This window comes from Pantherophis guttatus, chromosome 10 (assembly GCF_059756535.1).
Source record: "Pantherophis guttatus breed Tessera chromosome 10, ASM5975653v1, whole genome shotgun sequence".
Classification (NCBI taxonomy): Eukaryota; Metazoa; Chordata; class Lepidosauria; order Squamata; family Colubridae; genus Pantherophis; species Pantherophis guttatus.
This window is the reverse complement of record NC_142072.1, coordinates 4570019-4585722: the sequence shown is the minus strand read 5'-3', so window position 1 is coordinate 4585722 and position 15704 is coordinate 4570019. Positions and strand designations below refer to the sequence as shown.

At 48.1% G+C, this 15704-nt stretch overlaps 1 protein-coding gene across 1 annotated transcript in view; it reads left to right on the top strand.

Moving 5' to 3' along the window:
* MEGF8 (multiple EGF like domains 8) overlaps positions 1-15704 on the top strand; it is a 58728-nt gene that overhangs the window by 21429 nt on the left and 21595 nt on the right. Inside the window, exons 17-30 of the mRNA XM_060693844.2 lie at positions 976-1215; positions 1849-1967; positions 2935-3066; positions 3856-3969; positions 4728-4976; positions 6158-6354; positions 7374-7584; positions 8472-8691; positions 9428-9560; positions 10385-10599; positions 12113-12223; positions 13224-13342; positions 13424-13628; positions 14661-14832. Of these exons, the coding sequence (XP_060549827.2) occupies positions 976-1215; positions 1849-1967; positions 2935-3066; positions 3856-3969; positions 4728-4976; positions 6158-6354; positions 7374-7584; positions 8472-8691; positions 9428-9560; positions 10385-10599; positions 12113-12223; positions 13224-13342; positions 13424-13628; positions 14661-14832 (2437 nt within the window). The remainder of the gene's footprint in view (positions 1-975; positions 1216-1848; positions 1968-2934; positions 3067-3855; positions 3970-4727; positions 4977-6157; positions 6355-7373; positions 7585-8471; positions 8692-9427; positions 9561-10384; positions 10600-12112; positions 12224-13223; positions 13343-13423; positions 13629-14660; positions 14833-15704) is intronic.

The following is a 15704-nucleotide window of genomic DNA, read 5'->3' as shown; positions in this document are numbered from 1 at the left end:
AAACAGGGAGGGAAGGAGGGAGGGAAGAAAGGAAGGAAGGAGAAAAAAGGAAGGAGAAGGAGAAAGAGGAGGGAGGGGAAGGGGAAAGAGAAGGGAGGGCAGGAAGAAGGAAAGGAAAGGAAGAAAGAAAAAAGGAAGAAAGAAAGTTGGGGAAAGGAAGAAAGGAAAGAAAGAAAAAGAAAGGAAAGAGAGAAAGAGAAAGTAAGTAAGTAAGTTGGGAAAGGAAGGAAAGAAAGAAGGAAGGAAAGAAAGTAAGTTGGGGAAAGGAAGGAAGTAAAGAAAGAAAGAAGGAAAGAAAGAAAGTAAGTAAGTTGGAGAAAGGAAGAAAGAAAGAAGAAAAAGAAGGAAAGAAAGAAAAAGAAGGGAAGGAAAGAGAAAGAAAGAAAAAGAAAGAAAAAGAAAGAAAGAGAAAAAGAAAGGAAGGAAGGAGAAAAAAGGAAGGAGAAGGAGAAAGAGGAGGGAGGGGAAGGGGAAAGAGAAGGGAGGGCAGGAAGAAGGAAAGGAAAGGAAGAAAGAAAAAAGAAAGAAAGAAAGAAAGTTGGGGAAAGGAAGAAAGGAAAGAAAGAAAAAGAAAGGAAAGAAAGAGAAAGAGAAAGTAAGTAAGTAAGTTGGGAAAGGAAGGAAAGAAAGAAGGAAGGAAAGAAAGTAAGTTGGGGAAAGGAAGGAAGTAAAGAAAGAAAGAAGGAAAGAAAGAAAGTAAGTTGGAGAAAGGAAGAAAGAAAGAAGAAAAAGAAGGAAAGAAAGAAAAAGAAGGGAAGGAAAGAGAAAGAAAGAAAAAGAAAGAAAGAGAAAAAGAAAGGAAGGAAAGAGAGAAAGAAAGAAAGAAAGAGAAAGTTGGGGGAGGAATGTGGGCCTGTGAGAGAGGGCCAGGCTATTTAGTGTCGTTGGACTATTGAGAGCATGACCCCAGCCATGGGATAGATTTGTGATGCTTAAACCTGGCTTGTCCTCGTTCCTCCCACCTTCCTTCTCCAGGAAATCTCCTATTTTTTTCTGGAGCCCTATCGATCCGAGCTGTGCGCCACTTACCATTCGTGTCTCGCTTGCCTGGCCGATCAGGGCTGTGGGTGGTGCCCGCTCAGCTCCACCTGCCATCGACGGCTGGCCTACCAGGACGACGTGGGCGGCTGCGGTCCTAGCACCGTGCGCCTTATCCTGGTGCCCGGCAACTGCATCTTGTGTGAAGACTACCGCGATTGCCACACCTGTAGCAAGGTAGGAAAGGAGATGGGGTCTATAAGGGAAAATAATCTGCATTTGAAGGGAAGAATTTGCAGATTTTGCATGCAAGGCAGCGACTGGGATGTCTGCTCGGCTTTAACTTGGCAACTGTAACATTTGTGGACTTCAACTCCCAGAATTCCCCAGCCAGCTGCTTGCTTTCTTTCTTTTTTTTTTTTATTGCAAAAGTTTTACAATTACATTTTCACCCCTTTTTTCACCCCCCCACCTCCCTCCCCAAACTTCCCGTCCTCCCTAACCCTCCCTAACCCTCCCCCCCCAGACTTCCCTATTATGTACTCATAACTAATAACACTGATATATATACCTGAACCCGTCCCTCCCCCTATATAATTTTCCCTCTTTGTCTCTTTACATTAAGATATTTCTAATACATTATTTTCAAATAAAGGCTATTTGATACTTTCTAGTTTGGTATTTGTTCTGAACATATTCTATCCACCTTTTCCATTCCCATTCATAAGTCTCTTGTGAACAATCTTTTAAATATGCTGAAATCTTCACCATCTCTGCAAAACTGGCCATCTTCACAGCTGCTTGCTTTCTTGAGCCAGCTCTGGCTGTCCTGACCTTGTAAGCAGATTGGTTTTGTTCTCTTCCCCCCAGGATCCGTTCTGCGAATGGCAAGTCAACAGCAGTAAAAAAGGAGATTTTCTTTGCAGCCGCCGAGGCCGTCTTAACACGGCCATCCGCTCGCCCAAGGAATGTCCCAAACTCTGCAATCAGTGAGTCTGCTGGGAAGATGGCGGCCTTTGGGGTTTATTTATGTCTTATTTTAATTATATCCCACCTATGCTTTTTTTTATAAACGACTCAAGATAGTGAACGTGTTTAATACCCCTTCCTTCTATTTTCCCTACTACTTGTGAGGTATGTTGGTCAGAAAGAGAGTGATTGGCCGAAGGGACTGGCAGCCAGCTTTCATGCCTAAGGCAGGGCTAGAACTCCCTGTCTCCTGGTGATTGGCCCTCAGTCACCCAGCTGGCTTTCATGTCTAAGGTGGGACTAGAACTCACCATCCCTTGGTAATTGGGCCAAAGTCACCCAGCTGGCTTTCATGCCTAAGGCGGGATTAAAATTCAGAGTCTCCTGGTGATTGGCCCAAAATCACCAAGCTGGCTTTCATACTTAAGGCGGAACTAGAACTCACCATCTCCTGGTGGTTGGCCCATAATCAGCCAGCTGGCTTTCATACCTAAAGTGGGACTAGAACTCACAGTTTCCTGGTGATTGACCCAAAATCACCACCTGGCTTTCATGCCTAAGGCAGGACTAGAACTCACAGTCTCCTGGTGATTGGCCCATAATCACTCAGTTGACGTTCATGCCTAAGGCAGGACTAGAACTCACAGTCTCCTGGTGATTGGCCCATAATCACTCAGTTGACGTTCATGCCTAAGGCAGGACTAGAACTCACAGTCTCCTGGTGATTGGCCCAAAATCATCCAGTATTTGTTTGAAGAGCATCTGAAAGGCTGAGGGCTGGCCTGCCTGGACCAAAGCAAGCATCATTGGTTCATCCCTCTTCCCTTTCTTCTCTTTAACCAGCCTGGGTGGTATTTGGGTTGGGAGCCCAGGTTCATGTGTTGAATGTTGGTTTGGGACTGGAAGAACATGGGTGATGTGGGAAACCTTTCCAAGAAGACTCAAAGCTTGGCATGTTTGTTTCTCCTCTCTCTCTCTCTAACCCAGGCGTACCACGTGTTCTGAGTGCCTCTCCAATTCCAGCCAATGCGCCTGGTGCCAGTCCACCCGAAACTGCTTCTACTTTGCGGCCTACCTGGCTAAATACCCCTACGGGGATTGCCGTGGGTGGTATGACAGGTGGGTTGGAGACACCTGGTCCAAAGGAAGATTGGGGGGGCCAAGAGGTCATGTTCCTTTCCTCCCAAGTTAAATGCATATCTAAGGAGGCTTTCTTCTCCAGCCAGAGAGCAGGCATCTCTTAGATGTTATCACCCGAAGGGGTATGGATGCTTAGCCTCCATTAAGCCCTGATTCAGGAAATAAAACATGGAAAGAAGTAGTCCCAAAGGTGCTTTTTCAGGAGGCAACTGGACTTCCTTGTGGTTTTTTTTTCTTTTCTTTTGAAGACGTTTCGCTTCTCATCCAAGAAGCTTCTTCAGCTCTGACTGGATGGTGGAGAATGGAAGGGTTGATATTCCTTGCAGAAGCTGTCATTTGCATCCTTTTAGAGGGCCCTTGAAGCACCCTTGGGGGTTTATCTGTGTCCTCAGGGTCACCTGAGTGGTTTTCCTGGGTCCTGTAGTCGGCAATTTTTCCTCTGGAAATCCATTCCTCCTCCCACACCATTCCAAGGGAGTTCATCCCAAATTGCATAGCTAAAGGTCTGTAGGGATTCTCAGTCCTCCAGGTCATGGTTGTCTCAAAGGTGCTTTTTCAGGAGGCAACTGGACTTTCTGGTTTTTTCTTTTGAAGACGTTTCGCTTCTCATCGAAGAAGCTTCTTCAGCTCTGGCAGGATAGTGGGGAATGGAAGGATTTATATTCCTTGCAGGCAGTTGCCTCCTGAAGAGTGGGGATACACAACTCTGCGTGTTAGCTTATGTCTGCCGAATTGCACAAATGTTGAGTGGTTTCTTCTCCCGTCCAGTGTTCACTCTGTGCCCCAATGCCTGGACTGCACCCGGTTCAACACCTGTCGTGAATGTTTGCAAAACTTTGAATGTGGCTGGTGTGGCAACTCCGACAACCCTACCTTGGGCAGGTGAGTTCACTCTTTAGACTATTTTTTTTAAAAAAAATTCTCCCTTAACCTTGCAACCATTAACAGAGGGGTAGAATCAGGATCATGGGAAGTGTTGAAATCACTTTGTAATGCCTTGGTAAAAACCACACTTGGAATACTTTATCCAGTTTTGGTTGCCACGATGTGAAAAAGAGGTTGTGACTTTAGAAAGAGTGCAGAGAAGAGCAACAAAGACGATTAGGGGACTGGAGGCTGAAACATACGAAGAATGGTTGCAGGAATTGGGCATGACTAGTTTAATGAAAAGAAGGACCAGGGGTGATATGAAAGCTGTGTTCCAATATTTGGAATTTCTCACTTAGCAATGTAAATTTTGAGCTCAATTATGGCCATAAATTGAGGATTACCTAAACTCATCACCATCGTAGGATGAGGAGTGGTGTGGTGGCCTAGAGATGAAACCTCACAATCAGGAGGCTGCGAGTTCGATCCTAGGTAGGGGCAGATATTTCTCTCTCTGGGCATGATGAGGATCTATCTGCCAAACAAAACTCCGTATTGGCGACAGGAAAGGCATCTGGCCATTAAAACACTCTGCTAGCTCCATTCAGTTGCCCAGACTCCATCCCGCAAGGGATTATGGGGCTGTTAAAAGATGATGATGATCACCATAGCATGATGAGTTGTTCCGTAGCAGAAGACTACCTGGGTGGAAAAAATAGTGATGATTTTGGGATTTTGGTGAATTCATGGCTATTCTTCGACTTCCTCTCTAGGTGTCTCCCCGGAGATTTCTCGGGCCTCAGCACCTTCTGGAACTGCTCAGTGGCCCTGTGGGAATCCCACGGACTGCCTCCCTCCCACCCTGCTCAGTGGTCGTACGGGCAGTGTCCCGACGTAGACGAATGCCGCCTGGGCTTGGCCAACTGCCATCCCTTTGCCCGGTGCAAGAACACGCCGGATTCCTTTCAGTGTCACTGCAACCGAGGTTACGCAGGCGACGGAGTGGCCTTCTGCAATCAGACGTGAGTTTGTCCGGCTTTAAAACGTTTGAGGCGGGGAGAAACGGTCTGAACTTGGCTAGTGGAAGAAGCAGAGATGGAAGAAGCAGGATAACGCCAAAAGGGTCAAAACACACACAGGTTCTGAGGATTGGTGCTCGGCCTATGTGGATGGTTCCTGCTATTCATGAAAGGAAGGTCTGGGCAGACGTCGTGCTAGTCGTTCCTTCCAGATGTCAGACCCCGGGACAGTTGCTGATTGAATTTTTCTGGTTATGCTTCTGTGCAGGAACTCTAAAGCAGTTGATGATTTTGTGACATCAATTTGGTATTGAAAGGGCCTTAAACTAGCTATTTACTTTTTTCCTTCCTTCCTTTTCTTCCTTCTTTCTTTTCCCTTTTCCTTCCCTTCCTCCCTCTCTCCCTCCTTCCTTCCTTTCCTCTTTTTCCTTTCTCGCTTTGCTTCCTTCCTTCCTTCCTTCCTTCCTTCCTTCCTTCCTTCCTTCTCTCCTCCTTCCCTCCCTCCTTCCTTCCTTTCCTCTTTCTCCTTTCTCTCCTTCCTTCCTTCCTTCTTTCTCTTCTCCTTCCCTCCCTCCCTGATACTTTCCAGGTTTTCCAGAGGATTCACATTTACAGTGTTATCCACACAAAAGCTTTAAAGCTGTCATGTTTAAAGCTGTAATCCGTTTAATCTTCGGATTTACTAGACAGTCCTTTACTGACGTGACTGGCCAGACAGGATCTGTGCATGTTAAGACGATGCTTATTACAGGATTCAGTTTGTAAGGGCATGAATGATTCCCCCCCCCCCAAAAAATAAGACATTATCCCCTGATAATAAGCCCAATTGGGCTTTTGAGTGCATGGTAATAAGGCCAAGCGCTTATTTCAGGGTTCAAAAAAAATATAGGACAGGGTCTTATTTTCGGGGAAATGCGGTAAAAAATCTAAAATGACCTTTCTTTGTTTAGTTACCAGTTCTGATTTTCAATGGTTGCACAACTAAGTTGAGTAAATTAAACCAAGTAGAACAGAGTTTCTCAACCACGGCGCCTTTGAGATGCGTGGACTTCAACTCCCAGAATTCCCCAGCCAATTGGCTGGGGAATTCTGGGAGTTGTAGTCCACGCATCTCAAAGGCGCCAAGGTTGATAAACATTGAGCTAAGAGACTGACGGGATTCTCCTTTTGTCCTTCTCCTCCAGGTGCTACGACGAGTGCGCCCACGGAGAATGCAGCGGGGCCCCCAACTTCACCTGTTTGTGCGATTTAGGCTGGACCACGGAACTCATCACGGGGGCGACCCCTCCCCCCAGCGGAGTGCAGTGCAACCTGGATTGCGGGTGTCATTTCCACAGCACCTGTAACATCAAGGGCCCCGGTTTTTGCGATGAATGCCAGAGTGAGTGTCAGCCTCCACAACAATTCCTTCAGGAAGCCATTGCTGTGTTGTGTTTCCGGACAAGGGAATTTTTTAAAAAAGACCCGTGCAATTTAGGGGCTGAAGACCCCAATTTTCAGATGTAATGGCTAGAGTAGCAATCAAACATGATTTGAGGTCTTTGAATGAACATTAAATTTAAAGACCGGGTTTTCTCCTGGTCTGTATTTAGTGATTTCCCCATTTTTTATTTTTTATTTTTTTTAAATTTGATTTATATGCCGCCCTGAGTCTCCGGAGAAGACTCAGGGCGGCTTACAGTGCGTTAAGCAATAGCCTTCATCCTTTTGTATATTTATACAAAGTCAGCTTATTGCCCCCACAAACTGGGTCCTCATTTTACCCACCTTAGAAAGGATGGAAGGCTGAGTCAACCTTGAGCCTGGCGAGATTCGAACCTGCAGTAATTGCAGGCAGCTTTTTTTGTTTTTTGGATTTTTTGGTTATCTAGTCGAGTTACGACCGTAACGGCGCCTGCCCATCACCGTTGTAACTTGTGACAGTCTTAAAAACTGACCAGTCACATAACTGACTTCAGTTTGACGACCTTTTTTTTTTTGCGGTGGTCACTTAGTGAATCATTGTGGTCACTAAGTGAATTCACAATCGTTAAGTGGCTGAGTGCCAGAAGTGCAGTCACCTGACCATAGGGGAGGGGGCCTGACGGTCAGAAATTCAAATCCAGGTCATAATTACCCCTTGGGTAGGTCCGTGATCGAACTTCGGCCGGTCTCTTAAGCAATTGGTCGTAAGTTGAGGCCTACCTGTAATCATTGCAGTTTGATTGCAACTTTTGGAAGCCTCGGGGGCTACATTTTTAGGAGCGGCAGGCGGTCCTGGAAACTCAGGATGATGGGCCGGGCAACCCTTGTAGATGATGAACAAGATGCTCGTCTGTCTTTTGTCCCCTTCCTTTGTCTGACACTCTACCCGTTTCTCTCTCTCCCCACAATTGTACTTCTCTGGACTGGTGGGCCTAGACTGGACTCACGGGGAACGCTGCCATCTTTGCCGGCCAGGCAGCTACGGGAATGCCACCACGCAGAGCGGCTGCCGTCAATGCGCCTGCCACGAGCACGGCCTGGAGGAGATGGGCTATTGCCACAGCACCATGGGAGCCTGTTACTGCACCCCACCCACCGAAGGGCTGCACTGTGAGCGTTGTGCCCCCGGCTACTCGGGAGACCCCAGGTGAGAGGCTGGACGGGAACCTCCACGCTCGAATCGCCGGGAATGAAGTCACAATGTCTGGTAAAGGCAGTTGAAAGGGCCTTAATTGGGCTGCTTACTTTTTTCTGAAGAATAGACTTCCTTCCTTCCCTCTCACCTTCCCTGATCTTTCCTTCCTTCCTTCCTTTCCTTCCTTCCTCCCTCCCTCCCTTCCTAATCCTTCCTTCCCTGGTCCTTCCTTTCCTTCCTTCCTTCCCTCCCTCCCTCCCTTCCTTCCCTGCCTCCCTCCCTCCCTTCCTTCCTTCCCTGATCCATCCATCCTTCCTGATCCTTCCTTCCTTGATCCATCCATCCTTCCTTCCTCCCTCCCTCCTTCCGTCCCTCCTTTATCCTTGCTTCCTTCCTTTTTCCTTCTTCTCCCTCCCTCCTTTCTCTTTCTCCTTCCTTCCCTGATCCTTTCTTCCTTCCCTGCCTCCCTCCCTCCATTCCTGATCCTTCCTTCCCTGATCCATCCTCCCTCACTTTCCTTCCTTCCTTCCCTCCCTCCTTCCTTCCTTCCGTCCCTCCCTCCCTCCCTTCCTGATCCTTCCTTCCCTGATCCTTCCATCCTTCCTTCCTCCCTCCTTCCTTCTATCCCTCCTTTATCCTTCCTCCCTCCCTCCTTCCCTCCTTCCTCTCTCTTTCTCCTTCTCTCTCTCTCTTTCTTTCTCCCTCTCTCTCTCCCTCCCTGCCTCTGGCTAGTATTGGGTTGGAAATCCAAACAAGCCTTAAACCTCCTGGCGATTTCTTTCAAACGTGAAGGTTGCTGTCTTTCCAGGATTTTGATTGTTACCTCAGCCATCTTTTAAACATCGGAGGGTGTGAGCCTGAGCCCATAATTTCCCACGGATTTCTTTTTTCTTCTGCAGAAATGGTGGCATTTGCTATCAGGAGTGCGTGGGGCGCACCTTGCTCCTCAACCTCTCTTCCTCTTCCTCCCTGAGCTCACAGCGGGCTGGGGGACCCCTCTCCAACGGGCTCTCCTACTGCGTCTGGGTCTTGTCAACCAGTGCGGACATCCAACCTTGCCGTCCCGAACAAAGCTGCCCAACAATCACGCTCACTATTCAGCCGGACACCCTTTGTATGGTAAGCGAGAGGGATGACGCACGTGTGAGTCAGGAGGTCACTAATCAAGGCAAGTTGTGGCCACCGACGGTGCAGATTTTGCAGTTTGGAAGAAGAAGCAGAAGGAGACAAATGCTCCCTGTTCGGACTGGATCGCCCGATCCAGTAGCGATGGCGGCGGGTGGTTCGGAGAATCGATAGCAAAAATCCCTGCCCCCCCTCCCCCATGCCCAGCTGAGCCGCGTGATTATCAGAGGCTGTTTTTTTTACTTTTAAAAGCATTTTTTTCTGCAACTTCTTCGGCCGAAAAGATGCTTTTAAAAGTTAAAAAAAAAAAAAAGCCTCTGATGATTGCGTGGCTCAGCTGGGATTGTCAGAGGCTTTTAAAAGCATTTTTTTCTGCAACTTCTTCGGCCGAAGAGGTTGTAGAAAAAATGCTTTTAAAAGTTAAAAAAAAAAAAGAAAAGTTGGCCACGCCCACCCAGTCACATTACACCCCCCCCACTCCCCCCTCCCGCCACACTCACAGAACCGGTAATAACAAATTTTACATTTCACCACTGGGCCAAACTCACTTAACAAATTTCTTATTTAGCATCAATTTGGGGCTCTACTCTGGTCGCAAGCCGACAACTCCCTGTACATACCCACTCATCTCACAGCAGTACTGTTATATGGATCTCTTGCTAAAACAGCAATATTTCTAACTCTGTTGGTGTTAGAGCTCATCTCCTCTTCTCTTTCAATTCCTCCTTAGCACAACTATATCTACGTTTTTGATGGAGTCCCCGACTTCCTAGACACAGGACTGATCCAGCTGGATCGGACTCTCATCGGGGCGTTCTGCGGCCAGGGCCATCCCCAGCCCGTTACTGTCGAAGCCGTATCAGGTAAGGAAAACAAAAGAATTTGGTTGACATCTACTTATTAAATTTAGATCCCCGCCCCCATCTCACCATTGAGAAAGTCTTTAAATCAGTCTTTTCTGAACAAGGGCTGTTAATTTAACTTTATTAACAGCCAACAAGAATCCAAAGAATAATAACTCAATTCTGAGGCACAGTATTTCAGATAACAGTAATCTTACTGTGGTTGGCAGAATGCCCAGAAGCAAATTGCAGGAAAACCGACAAGCGATAAACAAGAGCCGAATCAAACGTTTCTGGAATCAAGACGTGAAGGAATATGAACGAAGTTGTTTCCTGCAAATTGCCTCAGTCGTCGTCCTTCCTTAAATAGGCTAGGGGAGTGGCCAATTAGCCCCAAGCCTTACTCTTGAGGAGACCTCCTCCTGAGGAGCCACTCCTGCCTTTTGGCAGCTCTGTGCGCTCGCTCGTGCATTGAGAAGAGGCTCCTCCTCTTCTTCCTCTTCACTTATGGGAGCTTCTGGAGGTTCTGAAGGCCCTGGCTGAATCCCCGCCTCTGGCACCACATCTTCTCCAGCCTCCTCACTGTCCGACTCGAGTGCCAGCTGCACAGGCTGCTGGCGCAGCACCACACCAGCCTCCTCGCTGTCGGAATCAGCCACTAGCTGCACAGGCCCCTGAAGGGCCACAACACCGGCTAGGGAATTTTGGGAGTTGAAGTCCACCCGTCTTCAAGTTGCCGAGGTTGACAAACCCAGCTTTAGAAGAACATCTTCCCTCCCTTCCCCTCCTCTCACCCCCACAGCTCTGGGGTCCTTGTCAAGTTTTGTCCTTGTTCAACCTTTCAGGCCTCCTGGTCATCTACTACGAAGCCAACTCTAGCGAGGCCTCAGGTTTCAACGCAACCTACCTGGTGCACCGTTGCCGGCCCAGCTGCCACGTCAACCAGGAATGCCAGCAGGGCCACTGTGTTTGCAAGGCTGGCTACACCGGGCCCAGCTGCAAGTTCCAGATCTGTCCCGGCAACTGTAGTGCTCACGCTGGGCAAGGACTTTGCAACACGGTGAGTGGGTCATAGGGACATCTGTTTTAACAGACCGTCAAAATAATGTATTCAATACAGGTAGTCCTCGACTTACATGTTCTGTCCCCGTCTCACACACGCACCCCCACAGACAGGCAACAGCTAAAGAACTCAGCCGACAACAGTTTTATCTGGTATCAGAATTGGCAGCAACCCAGTGGCTGGCTGCCAGGTATTCTTTACTCATGAGGGGGGAGTTTCTCCCTTCGTCCGGGAACAAAGCCAATACACAATAATCAACAAAGTCCAGTAAATACAAAGAAGGTCGTCCGATATCCGTTTTTTGCTCGTCGCAGAGCTGAACCGGCCACCACACCCTCTTTTATACCCTGTGGGGTGTGGTCCAGTGACTCAGCTTAATCTCTGGCACGCCTCTTCTTCTGTTGCACGCGCTTATCTCTGTGACGCTGCCGAGGATCCAGCCAAGACTCATCTCCCTCATTACTGTCCACCTGTGGCTGCGTGGACGTGCTTGGCCCCGGCCCTATCTCTTGACCTTCGGCGGACATCGAAGGCATTGCCAGAGAGGAGGGTCCTGGAGAGGGAGGCCTTGCCAACTCCTCTCCTTCACTCTCTGAGTCCTCGCCTGCCGATGACACAGGCTCAGGTAACGGAGCCACAACATTACAACCACAATGGAGCCCACATTTTTTGGTTGTTAAGTGAGACATTCGTCAAAGGAGTTTCGCCCCATTTCACGACCTTTTTTTGCCACAGTTGTTCAATGAATCGCTGCAGTTGATAAGTTAGTAACCCGGTTGTTAAGTGAATCTGGCTTCCCCGTTGGCTTGGCTTGTCAGAAGGCTGCAAAAAGGGATCGCGTGACCCCTCCCGGGATACTGCAGCCGTCATAAATATGAACCAGTTGTCAGTTCAGTTGAATTTTGATCACGTGACCATGGGGATGCTGCAATGGTCATAAGTGTGAAAAAACGATCGTAAGTTCCCTTTTTTCAGAGCCGTTTTAACTTTGGACAGTCACTAAACGAACCGTGGTAAGTCGAGGATTACCAGTAATGTAGTTGAGCTGGCTTTCCAAAGTGCATGAATGCATTGAATAATTGTCTGCTGTTCCTGCCTTCCTGCAGTTGCAAATGTGCATCTTCCAATACGTTGCCAAGTCCATGCACATTTTCTACGGGCTGTGTGGGATCTGTGTGAGTCGAGGAGTTTGTCCTTTCTTGGGATTTAATTTTGTGTCATTAATGAATAGCATAGCATAGCACAGCATAGCATAGGAATAAAACAATAATAAGAATAGAAAAGAATAAGAATAAAACAATTAGAATAGAATAGAATAGAATAGAATAGAATAGAATAGAATAGAATAGAATAGAATAGAATAGAATAGAATAGAATAGAATAGAATTCTTTATTGGCCAAGTGTGATTGGAGACACAAGGAATTTGTCTTTGGTGCATAGGCTCTCAGTGTACATAAAAAGACAAGATACCGTATGGGCCTCCTTGTCTTACCTTCGCTCTTTCTGCAGAGGCTGGGTCTGTGTATCTGCAGCAATCGCTTTGCAGGGGCGGACTGCACCATCCCACTGGAGGATGACAAGATCATTTGGGAAACTTTAATTGACACCCAGTTGACGGCTGTAAGTTACTTCTGTCCTATGGAAGTAGTGTCTTCCTTCCTTTCTTCCTTCCTTCCTTCCTTCCTTCCTTCCTGCCTTCCTGCCTTCCTGCCTTCCTTCCGTCCTCCCCGCCTTCCCACCCTCCCTTTCTTCCTTTCTCCCCCTCCTTCCCTCCCTCCTTCCTTCCTTCCCTAACCCTTCTTTCCTTGATCCTTCCTTCCTTCCTTCCTTCCTTCCTTCCTTCCTTCCTTCCTTCCTTCCTTCCTTCCTTCCTTCCTTCCTTCCTTCTCAGCTTGGCTGGGACACAGGTTACAGGACCTGCCATATTGCTGTTTTATTTTGTGATTGCCGCTGACAGAGGTTTAACTAGAGTCCCTTTGGTAAGCTTCCTGAACAGTTGACTGTACAATTTGTAGGGAATATTTGATAAGCCAAACTTGGAAGCCCTTTCAGGCTCCAAGAACAATTGTTTATCTTTTGTTTTTTTAATTTGATATATATGCCGCCCTTCTCCGGAGACTCAGGGCTGCTTACAATGTGTTAAGCAATAGCCTTCATCCTTTTGTATATTTATACAAAGTCAGCTTATTGCCCCCACAAACTGGGTCCTCAATTTACCTATCTTAGAAAGGATGGAAGGCTGAGTCAACCTTGAGCCTGGTGAGATTCGAACCTGCAGTAATTGCAGGCAGCTGTGTTAATAACAGGGTGCGTAGACCACTGTACTATCAAGGCTCTTGATAGAAAAGTTTTCCCAAAGTTTTAAATTATATTTGACTTCTTAGTGAGTACGTCATCTGTTAAATGCCCAGAGAGCTCTTCAAACATACCCTTGAATAGATAAATAAAACGAGCATTGCAGAGCTTGGGTTTTGGGAAGGAAGCTCGTGTCTTCTTCTGAACCTGAAGTCTCCACAATGGCAGAGAGCAGAATATGCCAGATCTTCATACAAGAATTTTCAGCCTTGTGTTGAGAATGGCTAGGTTCACCCTCATCGTCTCTCCATATTTTCCTTTCAAGGACACAGCCAGCCGCTTCCTTCACCGTTTGGGCCACACCATGGTGGAAGGGCCTGACGCCACACTCTGGATGTTTGGAGGCATGTCGCTGCGTGAAGGAATGCTGGGTAACGTGTACAGGTACGAGGCTCTTCCTATCCCTCAAAGGGCCGCCTGCCGCCTTTGTGGGCATGACAGCCAAAAGGTGCTGTGACTCCCCAGGTACTCCATCGCCGAACGTCGCTGGACTCAGATGCTGGCAGGGACAGAGGACCGAGGGCCGGGCCCCAACCCCCGCTACTTCCACGCGGCTGCCTACATATCCCCAGGCAAAGCCATGTACGTCCTCGGCGGGCTGACCGCGGATGGAGTGGCCAGCGACTTCTGGCTGCTCAACCTCACCACTTTGCAGTGGAGGCTTTTGCCGGTAAGATGTCCTCTTCTAGACCGGGGTCACAAATCTTTCGGACCTCAGGGACCCCTAATTTCATAATTTTAAATCCCGCGGACCGCTAATATGATGGTCTAATATGCCTAATGACCGGCTGGGTAGGCGTGGCTGGGTGGGCATGTGACTTGAGTGGCATGGCCAACTCGATGTCACTCGTGTCGAGGGGTGCCTTGCTGGTCTTTGCTCGCCCCTCCCTCCCAGCCACTCCTTGGGTGTGTCTTAATCCAGTCAAAAAGGGCGTGGTGGCTCAGCAGACTAAAAGCATTGTGATTAACACCAGCTGTCTGCAATTACTGCAAGTTCAAATCTCACCAGGCTCAAGGTTGACTCAGCCTGACCTGGATTTGAATTTCTGACCGTCAGGCCCCCTCCCCTATGGTCAGGTGACTGCACTTCTGGCACTCAGCCACTTAACGACTGTGGATTCACTTAGTGACCACAATGATTCACTAAGTGACCACCGCAAAAAAAAGGTCGTCAAACTGAAGTCAGTTATGTGACTGGTCAGTTTTTAAGACTGTCACAAGTTACACCGGTGATGGGCAGGCGCCGTTACGGTCGTAACTCGACTAGATAACCAAAAAATCCAAAAAACAAAAAAAGCTGCCTGCAATTACTGCAGGTTCGAATCTCGCCAGGCTCAAGGTTGACTCAGCCTTCCATCCTTTCTAAGGTAGGTAAATTGAGGACCCAGATTATGGGGGCAATAAGCTGACTTTGTATAAATATACAAAAGCATGAAGGCTATTGCTGAGCACATTGTAAGCCGCCCTGAGTCTCCGGAGAAGGGCGGCATATAAATCAAATTAAAAAAATAAAATAAAATAAAAATCTGGGCACTGTCTTAAAGTCTTCTCTGTTGATAAAAAAAAGTGACATGGAAGAAGGCCTCGTTCCTCTTATCGTTCATCTAAAGATGACTCCAGCTGGTGGAGAACAGAGGGCCGTCTTCTGTTCAGGGTCTCTCGTCTCATAAGGCATTCTCTCTTTTCTTCCCACGCCCACTAGGATCCTCTGATCCCAGCCGTAGCTGGTCACACCCTCACGGCACGGCGCGGCTCATCCTTGCTTCTGATCGGCGGCTACTCTCCTGAGAACGGCTTCAACAAGAAACTGCTGGAATACAACGTGGCATCAGAGAACTGGCACGCTGGGAACCAGGCAGGAACACCTCCGACAGGTAGATCATAGATGATCAGGACGATATCAGCAGGGGGAATTTGGGGGGAGAGCGAGCCTAGCGCTGTAAGTTATCGAAAGAAAATTTTGGAAAGGAACTCCAGGATCCATTACCAAGAGACGGTGGGAGGTATAAAGCCAGCTCCCTTTTTTGTAAAAACTTCCAAGGAAAGGAAGCCCTCCAAACTCCCCAGACTGCATGGGAGAGATTCCTGAATGCTCCGAAAATGCCTTTAATTTCTACGGTTAGATCCATCAGCCAGTGAAAAAAAGGGTGGAAAGCTAAATAGCCTAAGTCAGTGTTTCTGAACCTGAGCAACTTGAAGATGGCTGGACTTTAATTCCCAGAATTCCCCAGCCAGCCAAGTTGCCAAGTGTTGTAGCCGCCGGTCCCTCCAGCAGCCGAATCAGATGAGGAGAAGGAGGGAGCCAGGCTCAGCATCAAAGCAACCTGAGAGCTCCGAGGGGGAAGGGGGAATGGAGCTGTCAGAGAAAAAGAGAGACAGAGGCAGAGCCTGGGCTGTCCATCAGCCCTCAGATGGAGAGTCAACAGCCCCCAGGTCTGGAGGTGGCTGATGAGGAAGAGGAGGAACAGCTGGGTCCAGTGCCTGACGCGCGGATGCGCAGAAGGCAGAGGAGAGGAGAACAGTGGAAATCTATGGGCTGGTCCTCGGGACGGAAGAGCCACCGCTGCTAGGGAAGCCCCACCCTAGCTCTGGGGACAAAAGGCAGAGGGCAGAGATGAATAGCTGTGGCAGACAACTATTTATCTCCCTGCCGGATAGACTTGTTAGCCTGTGTTTAGAGAGAATTTTTTTTTGCCGGGGCTGCTGGCGCTCCTAATAAAGGAATAATTGCTTCAACTACAGAGGG